Source organism: Athene noctua, chromosome Z, assembly GCF_965140245.1.
Source record: "Athene noctua chromosome Z, bAthNoc1.hap1.1, whole genome shotgun sequence".
In the NCBI taxonomy this organism is placed as follows: domain Eukaryota; kingdom Metazoa; phylum Chordata; class Aves; order Strigiformes; family Strigidae; genus Athene; species Athene noctua.
The window spans coordinates 63,283,408-63,305,279 of NC_134077.1; the positions used below are offsets into that span (position 1 = coordinate 63,283,408).

General features: G+C 41.0%; 1 protein-coding gene across 3 annotated transcripts in view; it reads right to left on the minus strand.

The window, feature by feature from the left end:
- Positions 1 to 302: 302 nt before the first annotated feature.
- ACER2 (alkaline ceramidase 2) overlaps positions 303 to 21,872 on the minus strand; it is a 32,064-nt gene continuing 10,494 nt past the window's right edge. For all 3 annotated transcript variants that reach the window (XM_074933086.1, XM_074933087.1, XM_074933088.1), the window contains exons 2-6: positions 15,420 to 15,534; positions 14,402 to 14,543; positions 11,676 to 11,813; positions 4,713 to 4,850; positions 303 to 4,041 (exon numbers count right to left, since the gene is read on the minus strand). In XM_074933086.1, the coding sequence (XP_074789187.1) occupies positions 3,855 to 4,041; positions 4,713 to 4,850; positions 11,676 to 11,813; positions 14,402 to 14,543; positions 15,420 to 15,534 (720 nt within the window). In that variant the 3' untranslated portion in view covers positions 303 to 3,854. The remainder of the gene's footprint in view (positions 4,042 to 4,712; positions 4,851 to 11,675; positions 11,814 to 14,401; positions 14,544 to 15,419; positions 15,535 to 21,872) is intronic.

Consider the following 21,872-nt stretch of genomic DNA (forward strand, 5'->3'; position numbering starts at 1 on the left):
CGGGCCACTCATTTTTAGTCATTTCTTGCTACTTGTCCTTGTTGATTCATGGCCTTGCAGTTTTCCTTTTCCAAGTATCTGCTCTACTTGCAAAAAATCAATTTTCTCAGCAAAGCAATCTCTATCTCATTAATTAATGGTCTTCTATCTAATGTAGTCTCCCTCCTGTTCTAAGAGTCAGAACTGCTGTTACCTGTGTGAGGGAGAAGTTATCCTTACTATACTTCAAGGCATTATACTGGCAGCTGCATTCTTCTCCACAAACACAATGTATGAAAAGGCAAACAATATTTATTCCAAATGCAATTTAATGTTGCAAAGTATTACATGCTTTCCACAAACATTCAGTATACAGACTTCAACAGAGATGGAAAAAAAAGCCCCAACACCACTCCTTACAAACTATTTATTACTTAGTGACTGTGAATTGGGCAAGTGTTTGCCATTACTGAGAGCTAAACATTCTTTCTTAAATAACCTAAAATTTAACATTCAAGGAATAATGGGTATCACACACCAATATACAGAATGGACATTTTGTTCAACACACTATTGCATCCCACTAATTAAACTAAAATACTAATTGAACCTAAGGACTAGGAACCCACTCACTCCCTGCTGGCAAGGGAAGAAAGCATTCTGGGGCTTTAAAACCCGAGGGTGTGTATACATGACTTCATACTCCAACATAATACAGCCACTTGTGTGCATGTCTGTTCATCTGTACTGTCAGGCCAGTGCACAAACCTCTCTGTATACCAAACACATACTCCTCTGGGTATCAATGTTAACTGGAGCCTTAGTCCAAACAGCAGTGTGTAAAGTTGTGAATCTGGACAAAACTGCATGTTTTTGTGGGTGCGTATGCCGGGTCGCAAACCGTCTGCATGACTGACAACGTAGAAGTGTCATCAGCAGTCAAGTTAGAAGATTAATGATGTCTAAATTAATGACGCACTTGTGTTAGAAGACTAACAGCGTCTAGATTAACGATGGCTAAAAGCGAAAGTATTTTTACTCATTAGGGAAGAAACAGATAAGAAAGGAATCTGTAGAATAACGAAGCAGAAATTTATCTACCAGTTGTGCACACTTAGTAGCGCTTGTTGAAAGGGCTGAGAGGAACGAGTTTTTGAAATGAGCATGCGCCAGAGCAACACACGGATTTGCTGTCACAAGAATATATAAGGACTTGGTTTTCTAATAAACATCGGAGCTGGACTGTTAACCATATTGGTGTGTGTCTTGTCTCTCAGTCTCGTCCTGCAACTAAGGGGGTTCTTGCTACATGTTTTTACTTTTTCAAATAAATGCAGCTTTTGTCAGAAATTCTAAGTTAGCATTAACTATGTAAAGTGCAGTAACTACATCTAAAAGTGGTGGGCTGCTGTTACGGTGGAATACTCCCAACCAGTGAAGCTTTGAATATCAGATAGTTATCTTTGTTCTCAGAATCTCCTATAAATAGTACAAAGGCTAGAGGTCAGTTAATAAAAATACAGATCATTCTTGACCTGTACTTGCATTCATTCACCGCTGCAACAGTTAAATGCACTACTGCCATTTTCTGAATGATAAAATTACTTCTTTGTGAGCAGTCAGACTCTGCAGAAGACAGCAGTTGACAACAGGTTGATTAGAGCCCTTTGAGTAAGAGGCTCCTTTCATACAAAATAGTAAGTAGGAAAGCTCCAGTCATCTTGAATAGTACATTATGTCTGCAGTTAGTAATTTCCTAAGCAATACTGAAAATAACTTATTTACTATAACATATAATTTAGAAAAAAAACTCAACAAAAATCTTACTCCAAGACGGGCTATGTCATGCATCAGCAACCTTAGCTGGGTTCCAGCCAGCAAATCTATCTATATCAGGACCTAATCATTTGACTTTTAATACCTGAGAAGTGTATGAAACTGAGCATTTCATAATTAGGGAGAGAAGAAGGAAAAGGAAAAAGCAGCTGTTTTTCAAAGAGTAACAAACATTACTGTATGCATTTTTACAATCAAGTTTCAAACAAAAATTTTATGATCATGTGTCCAAAAAACACCTTTCTCTCAGACAAATCTACTAACAAGTGGTATAAGTCTGCATTGTTCCACTGAACAGATTTTGCTGTTTTTACAATCTGTCAGTCAATCCATCAGTAGGCTACTTATCTGCTTTGAAGTTGTCAAGAAGACAGTCATATCTCCCACTTACAACTTCAAGTGTAACAGTATACACCTTAGCTCTTGTTTTCTAAGCATAAATTTGAATACAGAAGTTATCATCTGAATGGTTTTACTATGCTTGAAAGTTATTTCACCCCAAAGTTCTTGTTAAAAGCCACTTTCCTATTTGTACTCCTAATATTGTATATAGTACATTTTCACATTGATAAAAAACAAGTACAACATAAGACTTCTTAGGAAAGCACAGAGGAAGTGGTATTTCCTGGTCTAATACTCAAAAAGGAAATATCACTTATTAATAAAGGTGTACATTCAAAGCCTTAATTCACTTACAATTCTGATATTAGATGGAATGTAAGGAGACCCTATTTTCTTCAATTCTGCAGGTATTGGCAGCTATAAATGCTAATATTTGAAAAACATTAGATATTTGATGCACTTTGCATCATTTTTTAAACAGACCCAGCTTGCATAAATTGCTTGCGAGAACCATAGACATATCTGAACCTCAGCCCCAAAGTACAACCATAACTAAATGGATGTAGACATCCCTTATCTTTACAAAACAGCCTGAAAACAAACAGAAAATGTGAATCTACTGTTCTTTCGTACAAATGTAAGACTCATAGTCACATTTCATTGCTCACTGTCTTCAGCTTGGTTTTTAAGTGGTTATAATATTTCTTCTAAGTATAGCAGAACACTGGACTATTGTTCACGTCACTTTGCAATGCATTGGGTGAGAAAGTAACGCTCAAATTACATGTACAGCTAGGCCGATACAAGTTTCTACAGTTGAATCACACTGTCAATCCATGTTGGCCTGAGGTCTTACTCAAGTTAATGTCTGCACTTCTGTGTGAGCTACAACACCAAATTTAAGATCGAACACATCTACAGAGGTAGAAAGAGATTTCTATGACATTTCTGTAAGAGGGAAATATGCAGCACACAAATGTCCACAGGTCAGTGGAAATACAGAAAAATTCAAACCCCTTGAACTCCTACATAGTTTTAGGGACTGAATCTTCTATAAGCTATTCCCACATTTATGCTAACTGCACTGATCCAGCTACCCACTTGCAACCCCTTTGCACTGGTCTCCAGTTGTACTTGGGGAAGCAACCACATACCCCATGATCCAATGTGATGCACAGCCAGACTCCCTGTATTACATGCCAGGCTGGGAGGAGCATGTACTTCGAGCACACTCTTGTGGTCATGTGCAGCCACATCAACATCTGAGCTGAGCTGAGAAGGACATAGAAAGGCATGTAGGCATCTTGGACCGGCTTCTTTTGCAAAGGCCTTAAGCCAGAAGTTACAAAAGAATTGAATTAAACACCAGAGGTGACCTACTGCAGAAACATCATTCCTTGACACTGGCATTTGGAAAGAGCTTTTATCAAGTGAAATGCTACATTGAAAACACAGTGCACAACAGAGCCAACTAGAGAAGCTAGTGGTTACCTTAGTGTTCAAGAGACTCCATCTTCCTGCTTTCTCTCTCCTCTCCAGAGAGAAGAAAAAACATACTTCCTTTCTCTTTCTATGACACCCTAAGTGCTGCATATCTTAGGAAAAAGATAAAATACAACCATGTTCATTTATCATTATTTAAATACTGCCTGTGCTGAAATGTAAGTTGAAGTTCCATCCCCATTCCATGGCCAGCTTCATGTGATCTTCACAGGTGATTTCTTGTGTGCGCAGAGGAGCGTGACGTAGGGAACCCCAATGAATGCCCATTTTTCGCTGGGCCAGAACTTTATGACAGGGCCTTGCTCAGGAATCTCAGATGCAGCATCAAAGTAAGCAAAGCAGACACAGCCCAGGTATGCCGCAAGACAAATCAAAACGTGCCTGAGAACAGACCCCCGTCCCCACAAAAAAAAGAAAAAATCAGTAACATGACATCAGTAAAACAATCATATATATCACCATGCTTTAAAATCAGTCTATCCTTCACCTTCTTCCCTTGAATCCCCCAAGGGGTTGCTGTCTGACCTTTGCATGCAGGCAAAGAATACAGAGAACAAGAAAAACTACAGAACCATAGCTTATTCTTGGTCTAACTTGGCTGCAGCTTTTTGGACTCTCTGCACCTGACAGATTTGTGTAGAAATGCTGAGATACAGCACCTTGAATAAGAGAGCACAGTTTTCTGGGTGGTGGAAGAGAAAAGGCATCGATGACCTTTACTGCTACCCCACTCCACCCTCAGTTATTAACAGTGGAAGTTTAAGCTTTCACAGTCACTGCTTCAAGTTGAGCAGTGTTGTGGGATTTTCAGTAACCAGTAGGGCAAGGAATTCAGTCACAATTAACAAATTTACTGTCTGAAGAATCTCATCAGGCCAAAGAGACTCCTAAATCTGCCACTTTGGATAGCATGAGACTTGCTTTGGTTTTATAATCCTACCAGTAATTATATCTATCAGTAACCAGAAACAGCCACCAAGCACACAGAAGGGAAATGTGATGAAGATGTATCACATTTGAATCAAACTGTGGAGTTTACAGACAGCACTTACCATACACAGTGCAAATAGGGGAAGTTAAATGAGGACCAGATCTCACAAAATGCTTTGTCACTGATCCAGCAGAAAAGTGCTAGCATCCACCAAAGACCTGAAAAGAGACCCAGCTTGTACACACGCAGGTTTTCACACCTGAAGAGAAAAACACAAAGAAATTGTTATAAAACAAACAAAAAAAATCTGCTCTGTAGTGGCAGCTTGATGCTTTTTGGCTGTATGTATTTCAAGGTAGGACTCACAGTGACAGGCACACATCTTTAAAATGTTTCCACCATAAACATCCTTAACAGAGGAACTTTACTTACAATAAATACGACTCAGATGCAAGGCAGTGGTCAGGTGCCTTACAATCTGTAGCTGTGTTTTGGGTGTTGTCTTAAATACCAATGTGCAAATCGTGAGCAAACATCAAAGCATTCCTGTATCTATGGAAGGGTATCTCAGACAACTAGCAATTAGTTACTGGCTTGTAACAACCAGTCACACAGCAAGTGCTCAGATTTGTTTGGATTTGTCACTATATAAAGAAAAACGGAACTGGATGAGGTCTTTCATCAATTGGTTTGTTGATTTTTTTCCCCCTACAAATTACTGTTACAATATAAAAGTTCTAGAGAAATTCTAAGGTAGGAGCCTCTAACCAGAGGGCTCAAAGAAGCATGCTTTAGCAGATGGCATGGGTATCTACATCTCAGAATTCCTCATGCTGACTAAGCTGCAGTTCTCTCCCTCCACAAAAAATCTGACTTGTTCATATAGAGGTACACCAGAGAGAAAGAGAATACAAAACATTTGCTGTGGTCACATGCAATGTGGTCTGCAGTTGACCACCACTGAATACAACAGCAGATGCCGGGATACTTGCAAAGCATTACCGGTGCTGCAGGTCTACTCAAAAGTTCACAATTTTATTTCTCTATATGACACTTTGTTCTTTTCCACATCTTGAACTATCCTAACAACTGTGCAAGTTTGTTCAGAACAGTAAAGTCAGGAAAAAGGAGGCATCAATATAATCTCCAGGTCCCAAAATGCTATTCAACTCAATTATCTGCTGTCTATCTACACTTGTTATTTTTGGGTTAGGCCTCTCAGTGCCAGTAGATGCAGCTCTGCTGTTACTGGTATCTATAAAAGAAAGCTAGACCTGGATGTGACCAGCCCTGTGTAGCCAAGGGAACACATGGCTCAGATGCCCTCCCTTCTGCAGGAACAAAGCTGTGATTTGGGATTTTCCCCCATGCCTTTTTTTGTTCTTGCTGTTGTTAAACTTTTGATGAATTTCCTAGGGATCTCAGAATTGTTCAGTGCTGTTGGACAATTCTTGTTTCAATGAACTGCTCTTCTCGGGTCAGTGATATGACCTCCCAAAGCATTTCCAAACCTACTAATCAGATGACAGAATAATTTGTTTAAAGTGACTTGTTAGAACTACATCTCAAGAGTAAACCCATAAGCCAAATCTCTAACCAGTATAACAAGCAATATTCAGCCTTCATCAGGGTTACCAGCCCCTGTCTTCTCCTTCTACATTCTTGAAGGAAAATATGTCAATGCCAAGTGCCCCACAATCATTTCCTCTGTTCCAATGTCAAGAGAGCCTCCTCTAACTCACATTCATTTTCTGTGTCCTTACACCTCTGCCAAAAATGCCTCCAGTTGAAGAAAAATGCCTCTGTTCCTCTTTCCAGCAGATCACTAGCCAGACTTTCTCTCTGCTCCAATCCAGTCACCCCAAAAGACCTGACACCAAATCACCAGTCTTCTACACAACTCTTGGACTCATTCACTGCATCTGGAAGGTGAACAATGCCTGGCAAACAGGTTCTTTAAAGGGGCACTTTACCTTGTGACACTCAGAAGAAATTAAAATGTGTATTTCTGGAGGAGGGAGCTAGAACAGGCAAACACATCTTTACTCTGCATTACAGCAGTATTTATGGTCCCTGATCTTCTTTATACATGACTGTCCTTGACAACTAACAGTACAGCACAGACCAAAAAAACTCATTGGTCCTTTTGTCTTCCTCACAAAATACCTGTCAGCCTAAAACCTGTTGTTCTTATCTGATACATTTAGAGTTCTAATTTTTCCAACATTTACCTCTACCTGTCTCCATGGCCATACACAGCCTAGAAGCCATAGGCTACCCTGCATTCACTGTCCGGGAAGTAGTAATGCCAGCTCTGCTCCCAACCTAAAATTTATCACTCCTGCACATGTGAGATGATCTTGAACCACTTGACAGAGAATGACTCCTGACTCTCTGTGGTAGAAAAGCAGAACTGTCACTGATACTGGCACTTTGCTAAGGGAGCCTGGCTAAGCATTCAGAAGAATTAAAAACAGAGAGTGCTCTGTCCAGGAACACTTTTCTGAATGAATTACAGGAGTAGCAGTATGCCTGGCTCTGGTGTATTGCAAACTAAAGAATTAGTACAGTTTCCCCTGCAGGATTTTTTTTCACTCTTGAAATTCTATTTCAGTTGATATTTTAACAGACATTTGGGATTAAGAAACTCCTAAGGCTGAGCAGAAGGCACCTTTATAGCTACTGGATTAATGACAGAAAAGCTATCAACCGCCTAATCATACTGACGGAGGATTTTCTACAGTGTCCTTTGAACAAGTTGTTTTTAGGATCTGGCTTTTTTTTTTTTTTAAGACATCTATAAATAATGTTGTGTTCAAAATCATCACACCTATTTATTATTCAAAAAAGTGCTTCAACTGTACTCTCCTCTACAGGAAAGGTATCACAATAGTAGTTTTCATAACAAAAACATCTACATGACTGCCACAAAAATTAATACTCCACATAACATATAAATCAAAATGGCTTTTTTCTTTAGGCCTTAATCCTCCAATCCATTCAGCAAACCACCAACACAGAGTCAGAGGAGACAGGGTTTGCCCAAGGTGGCTGGCTTCACAACTGTCTGTGCTGCATACTGTAAAAAAGGCTTGTTTCTCTGAAATAGTGTCTTTATGTTTCAAAAGGCTATAAGAAAAAAAAAAGAAAAGAGAGCGTAAGGAGATTTTTGAGTTGCCTATCAAGTTCCAGAGCCCAGCTACACAAATTCTTCCTTACACCCTTTTATGAGACACCCCAGTATGAAATATGTTTAAGATTTGGCACAGTTTTATCAGTAAAACTATACTGGTAAATCCTCCTCATTTTGGAAGATTCATGCTTCTATCAAATGGCTACACAGCATGCACCTCTTCATAAAAGAAGTGGTAAAATAATTATTAGTCAAAAAACACTGCTGTATTAAGCATACTAGCCTTAATTCTCTCCCATTAATGGTAAGGCAGATTTACAGTCTTCAGTGAGACACACAACTGTTCATAAGAGCAACATGCTAATCCATATACCTAAGCAGATACATGCATAGATCAACCCTGTACATTTGACAGATAAAATCAGACTGCTGCAGTGGGTACTAGTGTGTTCTGACAGAGGCAAGTGTGTGTGTGTTGAGAACGTGGAGGCTTTTCTGGACTTGTCTGAAGGACGTAAACAAACATATGCAACTGCATCCCATTTAAGGTAAGAGGCCTGGCCTCAAACATCCAGCACTTTCAGCCAGTGATGATACGAATATCTGACTAGTTTAAATACTGAGAGGACAATTAACCTGCATGGTTCAATGAGTTCAAGGCTACAAAGTAAAACTGAAAGCTTATTTGAAGAAACTTTGCCAGTGCAAGATCAGCCATAGAAACGGTACAGATCGTAATGACAGGTTTGCTCAGTACCACTATCAGGTGCTGCAATTTATTTCTATAAACTTAAGACTAGATGCTACAGGGTGTGCTGCAAAAAACTACTCTAAGGCAGGAAGAGTCAAGCACAATGAGGAGAACACAGTCTACTTACTGATCTATGCAATATTCCTGAGTTTTCTGTGATGACCTGCAACAGAATCTTCAGTGACTGTGCTTCAGATAGGCTGAGGATACTCTTGACTAGGAGACAGAAGACTGCAAAGTTTCCTACCTGCCACTGCTTTCACCATGATGAGATGTCGTGCAAATACCTCCTGGACACTGGTCATGGACATACATGGACATTTCTCAGTAGACACAAGCACTGATCATTCAAACCACCACTAAAACAGAAACTGTCAGCTGTTCATGCTACTGTGTGTGGATTTGTTACATGCTCCTACCCTACTCCAGTCTGAAAGAAATTGGACCCCACAAAGCTTGTACTTCCCTTTGCACCTCTTGCCTATACAATGCACAAGTGTTCTCGGTTTAACGCAAACAGCAGTTATTTAAATATCAGAGTTCCTGCAAATACTGGTGTGCCCCAGCCACTTGCCATCCAAGGGGCAGGACTGGTACACACTTCCAACAGCTTTATCTTCCACTGTCATGGCACCCTCAACAAAACACACCAGCTTTTCCTCAAATCAGTACAAGTTGCTGGGTGTTGATTATCTGGTTGATTCATTTTGACACAGGTATCTCCCTTTATACCCTAGGAGTATTTTAAACTTCTCACTAGTTTAACCTTCTAGTCAAGGGAATAAGAGAACTGTGAGCAACCCGTGACAATGAAGCAGGGCTCCCCCACAGACAGATTTCTAGTAGGAGAATAAAATATCAACAGAGAGACCTGAAGTTAGGGTAAGCCTTCACTGCTCAAGGCTCAGATGTCAGCTGAGCAACAGTACTGTAGCATCTAACTGCACATGAAGATAGTTACCTGCCTGATGACATCTCACTGAATCATTCTAATTTGATGATGTTATGATCTCAACAGTTATTTACCTTGGATCAGCAAACCAAAGGATCCACATCCACTTTCCTCCTGATACCATCCCCTAGGAGAGCTTTTATTCTTTGTTTGTTTTAATAAAACATATGAAGGGATTTGTTTGGACAGAAATGAGAATAAAGTTTTATAATTTATTTCTTTCAAGGACAAGTATGCACTTAACTACCTTTTGCTCTTTTTATCATCTTCCATACACAAAACTTCCTAGAACACACTCCACCCTACCAGCTCCACATTTAAGAACATAATGATCTTTTGTGACAATATTATCTCTTCATCAAGGACAAATGAGAGGCAGAAAATTCTCATTTGAAAACACAGTGGTTCTGATGCACCAGAATTCTGTACAAGATTGACATCAGCCTAGAATAGAAATAACAACAGGGAGTTTTGGTCTAACACATTTCAAACTTCAGCACAGAACAAAAGAAACTACTCTGGAGGCTTTTCTCCTTCCTTCACCAAATACCTGTTTCGCAGACAAGTTTCCACTGCAGACCACCATGACTGGCATGCATAGCCCCCTACTGACTGTAGTAGTAGAGAATGGGAGAATTGCAGGCATTTTAAATAAAGCTTAGATTATTTTTTCTCCTGCAAAAAGCAATGAGACTCCTCTCCTCTGGATTTACAAGAATATAACTCATTTAAATCTGCTATAGATCAGCACAGGTTATAATAAAACCTTTAACTATTTTCCATTTAGACTTAGGAATTAATTTTAAAATGTCACAGGTATTACATCATCACAATGCACAATTAAGAGGGCCATATGTCACTTTAGGTTTCTTTTTAATCATCAGTTCAAAAGAAGATTTATCTGTGTCCTTAATTCTCTCAAAAAAAACCCAGACAGGGAAACTCCACACATTTTAGTAAGATACAACCTTTCAGAAGGAGTTTTAAAAAGCAAGTATCTCTAGGCATACAAATTCCTAGATTTGATGCAATAGTATACAAACGTATGAGATACTATTTGTCCTTTTGAGTTTCTCAGTAGCTCAAGCCTGGAAAACTGATATGTAGAGTTCACATAAATTATTCAGTGTCACAACCAGATCTCCATTTGCCCTGTCAGTAGTTCCTCAGTGTTTGCATCAAAATGAGACACCTCCATCAACATTCTTCAACTACTGACCTACTTGTCTACAACTAATTTGTGTGCTGTTTGCTGCATTTCTTTGACCACAGAAATAAATGCTGCTAGCAGGATGTCTAATGAGAAGAGACTCATGACTACCTTTACAAAACATTTTTAGCAGGGTCTTCCACTAGGAGAAGCAGTAGCAGAATAAGGTAAGGTAGAAAACAGGAGAATCTCTGTTCTATTACAGGAGAAGTCAGAATGCAGACATTTGGTCCTACTCTTGTTTCTGCTGATAGATGTTTACATATGCAATATGTAAGAGCCAGCATAACTTGTAAAATCCTTCTCGGATACTGGAGAAGAAGGAGGAAAGGACAAGTTTGCATGCTGGGTACTCTTCTGGTCCTTTTTGCAGCAAGTGAACAGATGCAGAAAAAAAAGTTCCCGGACAGCTGCTGGTATTGCTATCATGGTAGGACTGTTTAAAATGTTGAGGTCAGTGTCAAGTTCTTCTCCATTTGCATTCTGGTTTTATAGTTTCTAAGGCCCTGACTGATAGCTATCCTCTACAACCTAGTGATTAACCTTATCTTTGTCAACCTGACTCCATCATATTACCTATGTCCGCAAACAAAGTGGTGTAAGGCTCACAGTACAACTTGGAGAGCTGGAACATGTTCCACCCACGCTTGGACCTTGCTCCACATTCCTTCTAGTACCCAGACTGTGATCATACAATCACCTCACCTTTATGCAGACTATACAGCAGAAACGCTGTTAGTAGAGTGAAACCCTTGCCCTGATTCCACAATAAACAAATTTGAGTTGGATCAGGTTGCAGCAAGAGATATGCTGCAAGAAGACAGACAATATCTGATGTAGTATAATGGCCTAGGAAAAAAAAATCCTTGCCAAAAATGTATGAACAAGCAGAGCAAGTTTACACCAGATCTGTGCTTACATGCAGGAGAAGCATTTCTAATCTGCTGTCACAAGCACTGAAGCCAGATCTAGTGTATGGTCACACGGTGGCCTAAGGATCTCAGAAGGGAATGCTGCTTTCAGGAGAAATGGACTCACCTCTTCAACTCAGCGATGAGCAAAGCTGTGCAGGGAACACCCAGAGTCATTAGTGAGATGTTGTTGATGGCAGGCTTAATGAAGGCGAGGCAGGTAGTAACTCCAGACAGGACACCCACAGCAGCTTTAAATCGGCTCCTGAATAGGTTTTGGGAGGGAGAGAGAAAAACTGCTTTTAATTCAAAACTTTTAATTAATAAAATGAGAAATCTTAAAATTATTTTAATAATGTAACAAAATTTAGGTTTCTTTAGGTGTGTTCAGGAAGTGCAATGACAATGTGTGTGAAATCGATGTGGATCTTGTAGATTTGCATATGCATGCAGTTAATCATAAAAACACAAATCTTTGTTGGACTGTGGTCTTCTGAAGCAGCCATGTGGACATGTCCGTGCAGTCACGTATGTGTGCGCACACACACACACACTATTGACTGGTCACAAAATCCAAAGGCCATACTCTGATCTTCTTCCTTTCACAATAACTCCATCTCTGCACACAGCACTCTACTTCCTCAAAGCAGTGTTGTGTCATCATTCTTCACGCTTTTGACACGGATTTTTAGGATGTTTTGTTACTGCTAATGCCCCAACTTCTAGAGTCATGTTACAGTCTGGTTTATTTTCCTTTATCTCTTTTAAGCCTTAAAAGATACTGAAAACTATGAGGTAAGTAAGTACATTTCTTTTAACCAAATTCAACAAATCCTGAGGGATTCCCACACTTTTTAAAGATTACAGTTTGGTATATTCTTAGCTTAAATGAAATCACAGTTGGGCCTTATACAGACAGCCTGACAACTTTCAAATTAAAAATATGTTAACTGTTGTTTAAACTTCAAGTCTGGACTTCAAACAACCCATTTCTAGTCTGTGGCAGGACTATGGAAGACAGAGAATCATCACATTGCTTATCAACTACTGGCCCACAGGTTTATAAAACTACTTGCTGTCCAAATATGGCTTCTCTGTCCTTAATTCTATGTCTGAAGTAGGGTCTCAGTATACTTGTGCAGCACCATTCCCTAACCACAAGTGTCATCACCTTCACCTAGCTCATTTCATCTGCTTTTTGTTTTAAAGTTTTTCCTTCTGCTGGAATGCAACAAGTTACTTAAGTAGGAAGTTCTGATCTGATGTGATTTCCTTAAAGATTAAAGACACCACAAATCCTGAGTGTGATGCAGATGAAGAAAGCCAAGACCACAGCAGTGAGCATAGGATAGATAAAATACTAGAGGATGAGCTAAACAAAGCAAAAAACCAAAAATATAAACCCCACTTGTTCTGGGTTAGGGTTTGTTGCCCAGTATGTCTTTCAGAAAGGAATCAAGACCTTAACATGTAACTGCCCTGACAGATTCTCAGGAAAAAGTGTTCTGAGAAATTTAGGATAAGGGACATGCTTCACTTCATCTCAGTATTTTTATGAATCAGTTATAACCTGGGAGACTCTTATTTATAATTTTAACACCAACTTCAGTAGAAACAGGATTTCTCCCCCCAGAAAGTGTTACTATTCCTTTTAAAAAGGATACAGTTTAACCTCTTGGCTCATAGTATGAACCTACACAGCACCCTATCAGAAGATAGTGATAGATGATACATCACAATCCCCTTAGTCTTCTGAGGACTAATTCACATGCAGTCACAGAAATTCTTCAAGACTCTGAACAATTCCTTATTAAATTAAATGTCTAAAAGTCATGTCATTGACCAAAACACCCCAGTAAAACCTGTTTGCTTGTTAAGTTGACAGTGTCTCGTAATAGCACTGTGTTGCAATATGCAGAAGGACTAAATTCAAACCAACATGACAAAGCCATCAGACTGCATAGACTGTACAAGTAATTCAAGATACACATTTCTCAGTGCAGGCTAGTGGTCAGTCTAGGCACCAACCTTCTCTACACTCCCCCCACAGCAACTTCGAATTAGACACGTTAAAGAAGAAAAAAACAAACAACAAAACCCACCAAAAAACAACCCAACCCAGAAAGTAACAGTATAAGGCAGCAAAAAGCAGCAGCCTTAGCAATTTTCAGAGAGAAGAGCTTTGGTGATGCAATTCAAACCTATCCATTATCTCAATCTTTTTACTGCATAAAAGAGCAATATGTTCAAAGATTATAGCACAATTTATTTTTTTGGGGGGTGTAGGGGGGGAGATGACAAACCACAGCCAGATTCTTTAAACTGGCTACAACACACTTTTTTAAATCTTGCAAGTAAAAGAAAAAAATCCTATTATAACAACAGGCTTCTAAAGAAACACTTTGCCTTTGAATACTGCAACACCATACTTAACCACTGCCTTAAATATTCAGATGAAAATTCATCTGACTTTCATAGGTCCACTTATATGCACCCTTTAGGATATACAAAGGAAGAGGGAAAGAGGGTTTATCTTACTTTAATTTAGCTCTAACTCACATAAACTACTCATGTAAAGGTCTCTCTAGAATCAACAGTAACAGGCACTTTCAGAAGCAAATCACCTCATCCTAAGATCTGAAGTTACAGGGCATAAACGCCATTATCAGCAACTGCAGACACAGGAATTCTGAGCAAAATGTGCTGAAATACAAGCAACGAGAATGGAGTGAGAAAAGACATCAGTGGTAGAGTGGTAAGATTGGATGACTACTCTGTTTCATTATGTGCAGGTTTAGGTGTTAGCATAAGAAGTTTCAAGAAATATGGAAGAGTACATGTATGATTGATTACCTGTCATTCCGAAAAATTCGGGGCAGGTATCTCCTAGGGAACCACATGGCAAGAGCACACATCAGGACCCAGAGAATAGCCAGCTCATCCAACATCTGGCCCAAGAAACTGAGGGTGGCATGAAAGTAAACAGATCCAATTCCTGGAAGAATCAGTCAGAAGGCAATATGAATAGTTGGAGTACTGTATAGACCAAAATACACTGCTCAAGTTCACAACTTCATAGCAATTGGTCCTGAAAAGGTTTAAAAAAACCCCCAGAAAATAAACTGTCAACTTTCCTAAAAAGGCAATCCAAATCATCAGCACCTCAATTATGAAGCAAATACATTGCAAAAGCAGCAGCTAAAGATGCCAGCTCCTACTAGAAAAGTATGTGAAAAAACATCAGGTGGCAAAGGTAAATGGAAAACCAATTAAGAAATAAAGGCCAAATGCTGCTTCCAAATTTTCCCAATAGCACAACAATGGGTAAGACAAAGATGAAAAGCAGCATCTGATGACTACTCCATAATACAGGTTTACAGATGGGAACTGTCACACCACCACATAGGCCTCTGCCACACATGGATCTGATTATTCCTTTAAAAGTTCCCACTGCCTCTAGAAATGAAAAAGCTTAAGAATATCATATCTATGAAATAGGTAAGCCTCTGGGCCTTCTCACTACAATGCAAAACCTGTTACCCTCTTCAGCCCTGCTTTCAGCTCTCATTTAAGCAAAAACAACAGAGAAAGAAGGGTCAGCACTGCTGTGGAGTAAGCCCAGACACAAGCAAATTAAGTTATGCAAAGGAAAGATAAGAAGGGAACAGAACTAAGGCCAAAGTTCCCACCAACCTCTGCAAAAGGCATTTTCCTTTCAGAAACTATGGCTGCTTCAGCTTCAAGCAAGTACAAGCAAACTCCTCTGTAGACATCAGGATTGCTTTATTTTGCAAAACAATCGAGCACAAGCAAGAAAAACTTATTTACTCTCTCAGTTCATGCATGAGCAGGCAGAGACTAACCAACTTACCAACCACAACTAGCAGAGTCCATATTAAATATATTCCACTATTGAAGCAGGTTGCATATTGACGGAACAAGCACATACATATGGGTGGTAAAACAAAAAACAAGACGTTGCTTATCTAGGAAAAAAAAAACAAAACAAAACAACACAGTATCACAAGGACAGAAAAGAAACAAACTTTAAATATTCATAGGCTGCCTAAGATATCTACAAAAACATTGTGTCATCCAGTGAAGCCCTAATTCAACAAATTATGGCCCTCAGTTTCTGACAAAGCTGAGCTGCTTTTGCAAAGCATCAACTTGTTTTAATGTCATTAAACTAAACAGCATAAAAACTTTAAGCAATGTCACACCTTTAAATTACCTTTCAAGCCTATTCCCAGAGGAATTTTACTGAGATTCTGCAAATACTCAAGACTGTTGCAATTCAGGAAGCCTACAAGAGCAAGCAGCTGAGGAACAGGACACCCTGACAAGTGACTTGTCCTCTCAATGGCTGTCAAGCCTAGAATGGAAAAAGCACTAGAAGGGGTAGGCAAGCTTTGTGGAAATCAAGTCACCGTGCAATAGCTATTGTCTGTGTCCTGGTTTCAGCTGGGATAGAGTTAATTTTTCTTCTTAGTAGCTTGAACAGTGCTGTGTTTTGGATTCAGTAAGGCATTTGGTGTAAGAATGTTGATAATGCACCGGTGTTTACAGTTGTTGCTAAGACATCAAGGACATTCCAACTCCTCACATCCTGCCCATGCGCAGGTGTACAAGAAGCTGGGGGGGGAGCACGGCCAGAGCACCGGACCCAAACTGGCCAATCAAATATTTCATATCGAGTAACATCATACTCCGTATACAGGGGAGGGTCAGCCAGGAAGGAGGGGTTACTCTCTTGCTTCCGGGATTGCGTGTTCAAGATCTTGGCTTCTCCAGGATCACGGGCCTGGAACAGGCTGGGTATCAGTCAGCAAGCGGTGAGCAATCACATTGTGCATTTACCCATTTCTACTTTCTATTAGTGTTATTATTGTTTTCTTTTATTTCTATTATTAAACAGTTTTTATCTCAACATCTGAGTTGAGATAGGGAATTTAAAGAATTTGAGTTTGATGGTGCAGAGCTTGCGCCAAGATGAGGGGGCTATACGTGAAGACATACCAGAGGCTGACTGTTGCTAAGATATTATCTTCTGGCTCAAACAGAAGCTTCCTATTGTCCTTGAAGTAGTACAGAACAGCAATAGATCACCTCAAATCCTAACACTAATTGGCCTTGTGGCTTAGCTAGGAGTTAGGGAACAACTGAGGCTGCGCAGAAGAATAAGGTAAAAAGTTCATCAGCGAGGAAGAGGAGATACTTCATCTATACGACCCTCTCCCAGGAATTTGCGACCACCAAAGGAGCTCAACGCGCAGACGCAAGAGGAGGAGACCTAATTACCATGAGAAGCGAGGGGAGGCGGGGAAATATTATGTTTATGTATAAGCATTCTATGAATATGCATTATTTTGTAATATATAAGCAGGACGAGAGCTGCAAGGGGTGCGCATGCTTGTGGAGGAGCGATCCCCCATGCGCCCGGCGCTGAATAAACATACCTACTTTACAACTTAACAGTTGTGGAGTTAGTTTTTCCGCAAGTCAACTTGGCGACCCAGATGGGACTCTCTACTCGGCTGCCGGGACACTGCTGAGGGGTGGACATCCTAGGTGCGCACCCCGAGCTTTTCTCGGAGGAACTCCGCTCCCAGCTGTCCACTGCGGGAGTAGACAAGGACCATCTAAATCGCGGACAAAGGTATGTTTAAAGGGTAACGGGCTGCTGGTAAGACGCGCAGAGACGTCTGGCGCACAGCGTAGTCCCAAGGAGGGGGTATACCCATTTGGTTCTGGTTTTGGAAAGCCGAGGGAAAGGTGTAAGGTCTTTTGGGTCAAACTACCGATGACTGGTATATAAGAGGCAGCTTGCATTTGGGCAGGGCACTGGTAATTACCAATTACCGTCACCTGTAAGATCTTACCCTATTTTTCCGGGCTGTTATTGTATAGTGCACTACTTGTGGATATACTGGTTTTGAACTTACGGCAAATTGTTAATGGTTTATGATATATGCTACACGGACCTAGTTGTTGTTTTATTTTGTGGTGTGAGTGGAAGGTGTGACTGGCCCTTTAAGAGTGAGAGGCAGCCGCGGCTTTGTGTGTGAGAGCAGCCGCTGCTGCGTGTCTGTGTGCCTGCATGCCTGCAGGGTGTGAGTGAGAGCAGCCGCTGCAAAACAAGTGAAAAGTTTCTATCTGTTTAAGTAATGCACTGTCTTTGTATGTTTTGTGAAAACATCGCATGAACCGGGAAAGCGGATCCCTTCTCCGTTGGTTTGGGTTGGAATCTAGTGATTATTTGTGTAGAAGGAATAAATGGTTGGCACGGGGAGATGATTTATACCTGCTAGAAGGACTGTACCAACTCCTTCTGGGCAGCTGGTAGCATTGGATTGGAAACAACCAGCCGATTATACCCCCGGGTCCGTGGAAGAATCCCCTGCTTTCTTTGTATTCCTGCCCCCCCGGTAAGGGAATTCTCACCAAGTATGGGTATTAGCAGAGTGCGTAGATTGTCAATGTAAGTGGTACTGTGCGTCTGATAAGAGGAGGTCGAGGTGTGCAGAGTGCTGGGAAAAGTGGAAAGAAAGGATTTTGAGAAGAAATAATAATGGGAAATAAGCAGGGAAGAATTGTAAAGAAAAGCCCATTAGATTGTATATTAACACACTGGAAAGACATAGCGGGGAGGGGAAGCACAGAAAGCAAGAAAATTCTGATTAAATATTGTAATCAGTGGTGGCCACTTTACAAACTGGAAGAGGAGGCTAAATGGCCACTGAATGGGACCTTAGACTACCATACACTGCTGCAATTAATGTTATTTTTACGGAGAGAGGGGAAGTGGGACGAGGTGTCCTACGCAGATATGTTTTTCACCCTCCGGAATCACCCGGAGTGGCAGAGGGATTGTGGATTAGTCCCACCACAAGACCCTTTAGTGCTTGCCCTGGAAAAGGATTATAAGGGAGAAATTAAAGGAAAACTAAAAAGGTGCTGCTCGTCATGCAGCATCGGACAGAGGTGTACTAGAACAGATAAGACTAGAAGGGCGAAAGAGCAGAGCTTGGAAGACCTATTCAAACCCCCTCCTCAGTCCCAGGAACAGGACAAGGACTCGGAGGAACAGTCCATTTCTCCAGATAGCCCAATCTCCTCCAGGACACGGGGAAGAACTCCTAAAGCTCTCCAAGCACCCCTCAGAGAGGCGGTGGGACCCCAGGGCACTATGTTGGTTAAAGTGCCGTTTTCTACCTCTGATTTAGAGATATGGGAAAAGAAAGCTAAAAACTACCGAAATGACCCTGAGAGTGTGACTAGGCATTTTCGGTTCATTATAAGGCAGCACAACCCTGACTGGGAAGACATGCAGCTGCTACTGGATCACTTAACTGAGACCGAAAAACAGCTGGTTTTAAAAACAGCACAAAATTTGGCTGAGGATCACTATAGAGCTACTGGGGGGGACTATAAGGAGTTCCTCCCCTTACATGATGACCCGAAATGGGATCCCAATCGGTCTGCACATGTGGAAAGATTAAGAGCATACCGAGAGTGGATTGCAAAGGGAATGGAAAGGGCTATCCCTAAAACAATAAATTGGGCAACACTCTATGAAATTAAACAAGGTCCATCCGAGTCCCCATCAGAGTTCCTGGATCGGCTGAGAGATACAATGCGCAGTAACACTTCCTTAGACCCGAGTTCAGAGGCAGGGATACAACATCTGGTATCTCTATTCCTAGGGCAAGCCACAGGGGATATTAGGAGAAAACTTCAGAAGGTACCTCCTCCTGGGGGAAGGAACTTAGAGACACTATTGGAGGAGGCATGGAGGGTATTTCGGAATAGGGAAGAGGACTACAAGAAAGGGCACAAGAAAATCTTGGCTGTAATAAAAGAAGGGGAGCAAAGGAGATCGGAGCGACAGCCGCTTAACAGAAATCAATGTGCTATATGCAAAAAGTTCGGACATTGGAAGAGGCAGTGTCCAGAGAAATGGGGAAACACAGGAAAAAGGGGAAACCGCCGAAAACGGCAGACATTAGCTAATTTAGAAGAACAATGACGGGGACCCGGGGAATCTACCCTAGCGGATCCGCTGGTTAAAATAAAGCTAGGGAAAGAACAAAAAGAAGTAGAATTTTTAGTGGATACTGGAGCAACATATTCAGTTTTGAACATGGATTTAGTACCCCTGGAGAAAGATTATATCATGGTGGTGGGAGCCACTGGCCAAAGTGAAAAGGCATACTTTTGCAAACCTTTGAAATATGAATTGGGAAAGCAGTTAGGCATACACAAGTTTCTGTATATGCCGAACTCCCCAAAAGCGCTCCTGGGGAGAGACTTACTAGAACAATTAGGAGCAACCATTAACTTTAACCATGGAGAGATTACTCTGGAGGTAAACAACCAAGAATTTATACAAATCATGAGCTTATCTTTAACTAGTGTCCCCACAGAAGGAGAAATTAGCGAGGAAATTATCGATCAAGTGTATCCCGGAGTATGGGCCACTGATACCCCTGGGAGGGCGAAGAATGCTCCACCTGTAGAGGTAAACCTTAAAGAAGGACAACAACCGGTAAGAATTAAACAATATCCTTTAAAGAAGGAGGATTGGGAAGGGATCCAGCCAGTTATAGACAAGTTTTTGCAAATAGGATTATTAAGGGAGTGTGAATCTAATTTTAATACTCCCATATTACCTGTCCGGAAACCCGATGGGTCATACAGGATAGTTCAGGATCTAAGAGCAATAAATAAAATAACGGAAGATCTCTACCCAGTGGTAGCAAACCCTTACACCTTGTTAACAAAGCTAACTCCTGAACTAATCTGGTTTACTGTTTTAGACCTCAAGGATGCCTTCTTTTGTCTCTCTCTCCTCGAAGCCAGTCAGAAAATATTTGCATTTGAATGGGAAAATCCTAAGAGTGGACGTAAAACTCAGTTAACTTGGACAGTGCTGCCACAAGGATTTAAAAACAGCCCCACTATATTTGGCAACCAACTAGCCAAAGACCTTGAACTATGGGAAGCCCCAACTCCACCTGAAGAGGGAAAGCTGCTGCAATATGTAGATGACATCCTAATTGCCACTAAGACGAAAGAGGCCTGCGTAACCTGGACGGTAAGCCTTTTAAATTTTCTGGGACTTCAGGGCTACCGGGTATCTAAAAAGAAGGCCCAAGTAGTGCAGCGTGAAGTGATCTATTTGGGCTACGAAATCAGTGCTGGGAAAAGGACCTTAGGACAAGCTCGGAAAGAGGCAATTTGTCAGACTCCGAGACCACAAACAGTGAAAGAATTGCGAACATTCCTGGGAATGACTGGTTGGTGCAGGCTATGGATCTATAACTATGGATTACTTGTTAAGCCACTATATGCACTAACTGTCACTGAACAGAAGAACCTCCAGTGGAATAAAGAGGCCATACGGGCCTTTGACTCACTAAAGAAGGCCCTGATGTCAGCTCCGGCTTTAGGACTCCCAGATGTAAGTAAGCCATTCTTTCTCTTTTCACACGAGAAACAGGGAATTGCATTAGGAATATTGGCACAAGACTTAGGCCCATACCGTCGGGCAGTTGCCTATTTCTCCAAACAACTGGATACAACCACTAAGGGTTGGCCCGGATGCCTACGAGCGGTTGCAGCAGTAATCCTAAATGTACAGGAAGCACGAAAATTCACATTAGGCCAGAAGATTACTGTATTAGTATCTCATACAGTGTCAGCAGTATTGGAAATTAAAGGAGGGCATTGGCTCTCACCCCAAAGATTCCTAAAATATCAGGCTGAACTGGTAGAACAAGATGATGTGGAGATTGTAGTGACTAACATTATCAACCCAGCTTCTTTCCTTAGTGGAGACACAGGAGAACCAGTGCAACATGACTGCCTGGAGACCATCGAGGCAACATATTCAAGCCGCATAGACTTGAAGGACAGCCCTATGGAAGATGCAGAGAACTGGTTTACAGATGGGAGCAGTTATGTCCTGAGCGGTAAAAGATATGCTGGGTACGCTGTTACTACCACCCAAGAGATACTGGAATCAGAACCACTGCCTGTGAGTACATCTGCACAAAAGGCGGAGATAATCGCTCTGACCCGTGCTTTAGAATTAGCCCAAGGCAAAACTGTGAACATTTATACGGACTCAAAATATGCCTTTGGGGTAGTTCATGCTCATGGAGCAATCTGGAAGGAAAGAGGACTGCTAAATTCACAAGGGAAACACATTAAACATGGGAAGGAAATTCTGAGGCTACTGGAAGCTGTCCAACTTCCAAGAAAAGTGGCAATCATGCATATTAAGGCACACCAAAAGGTGAATTCCGACTTAGAAAGAGGA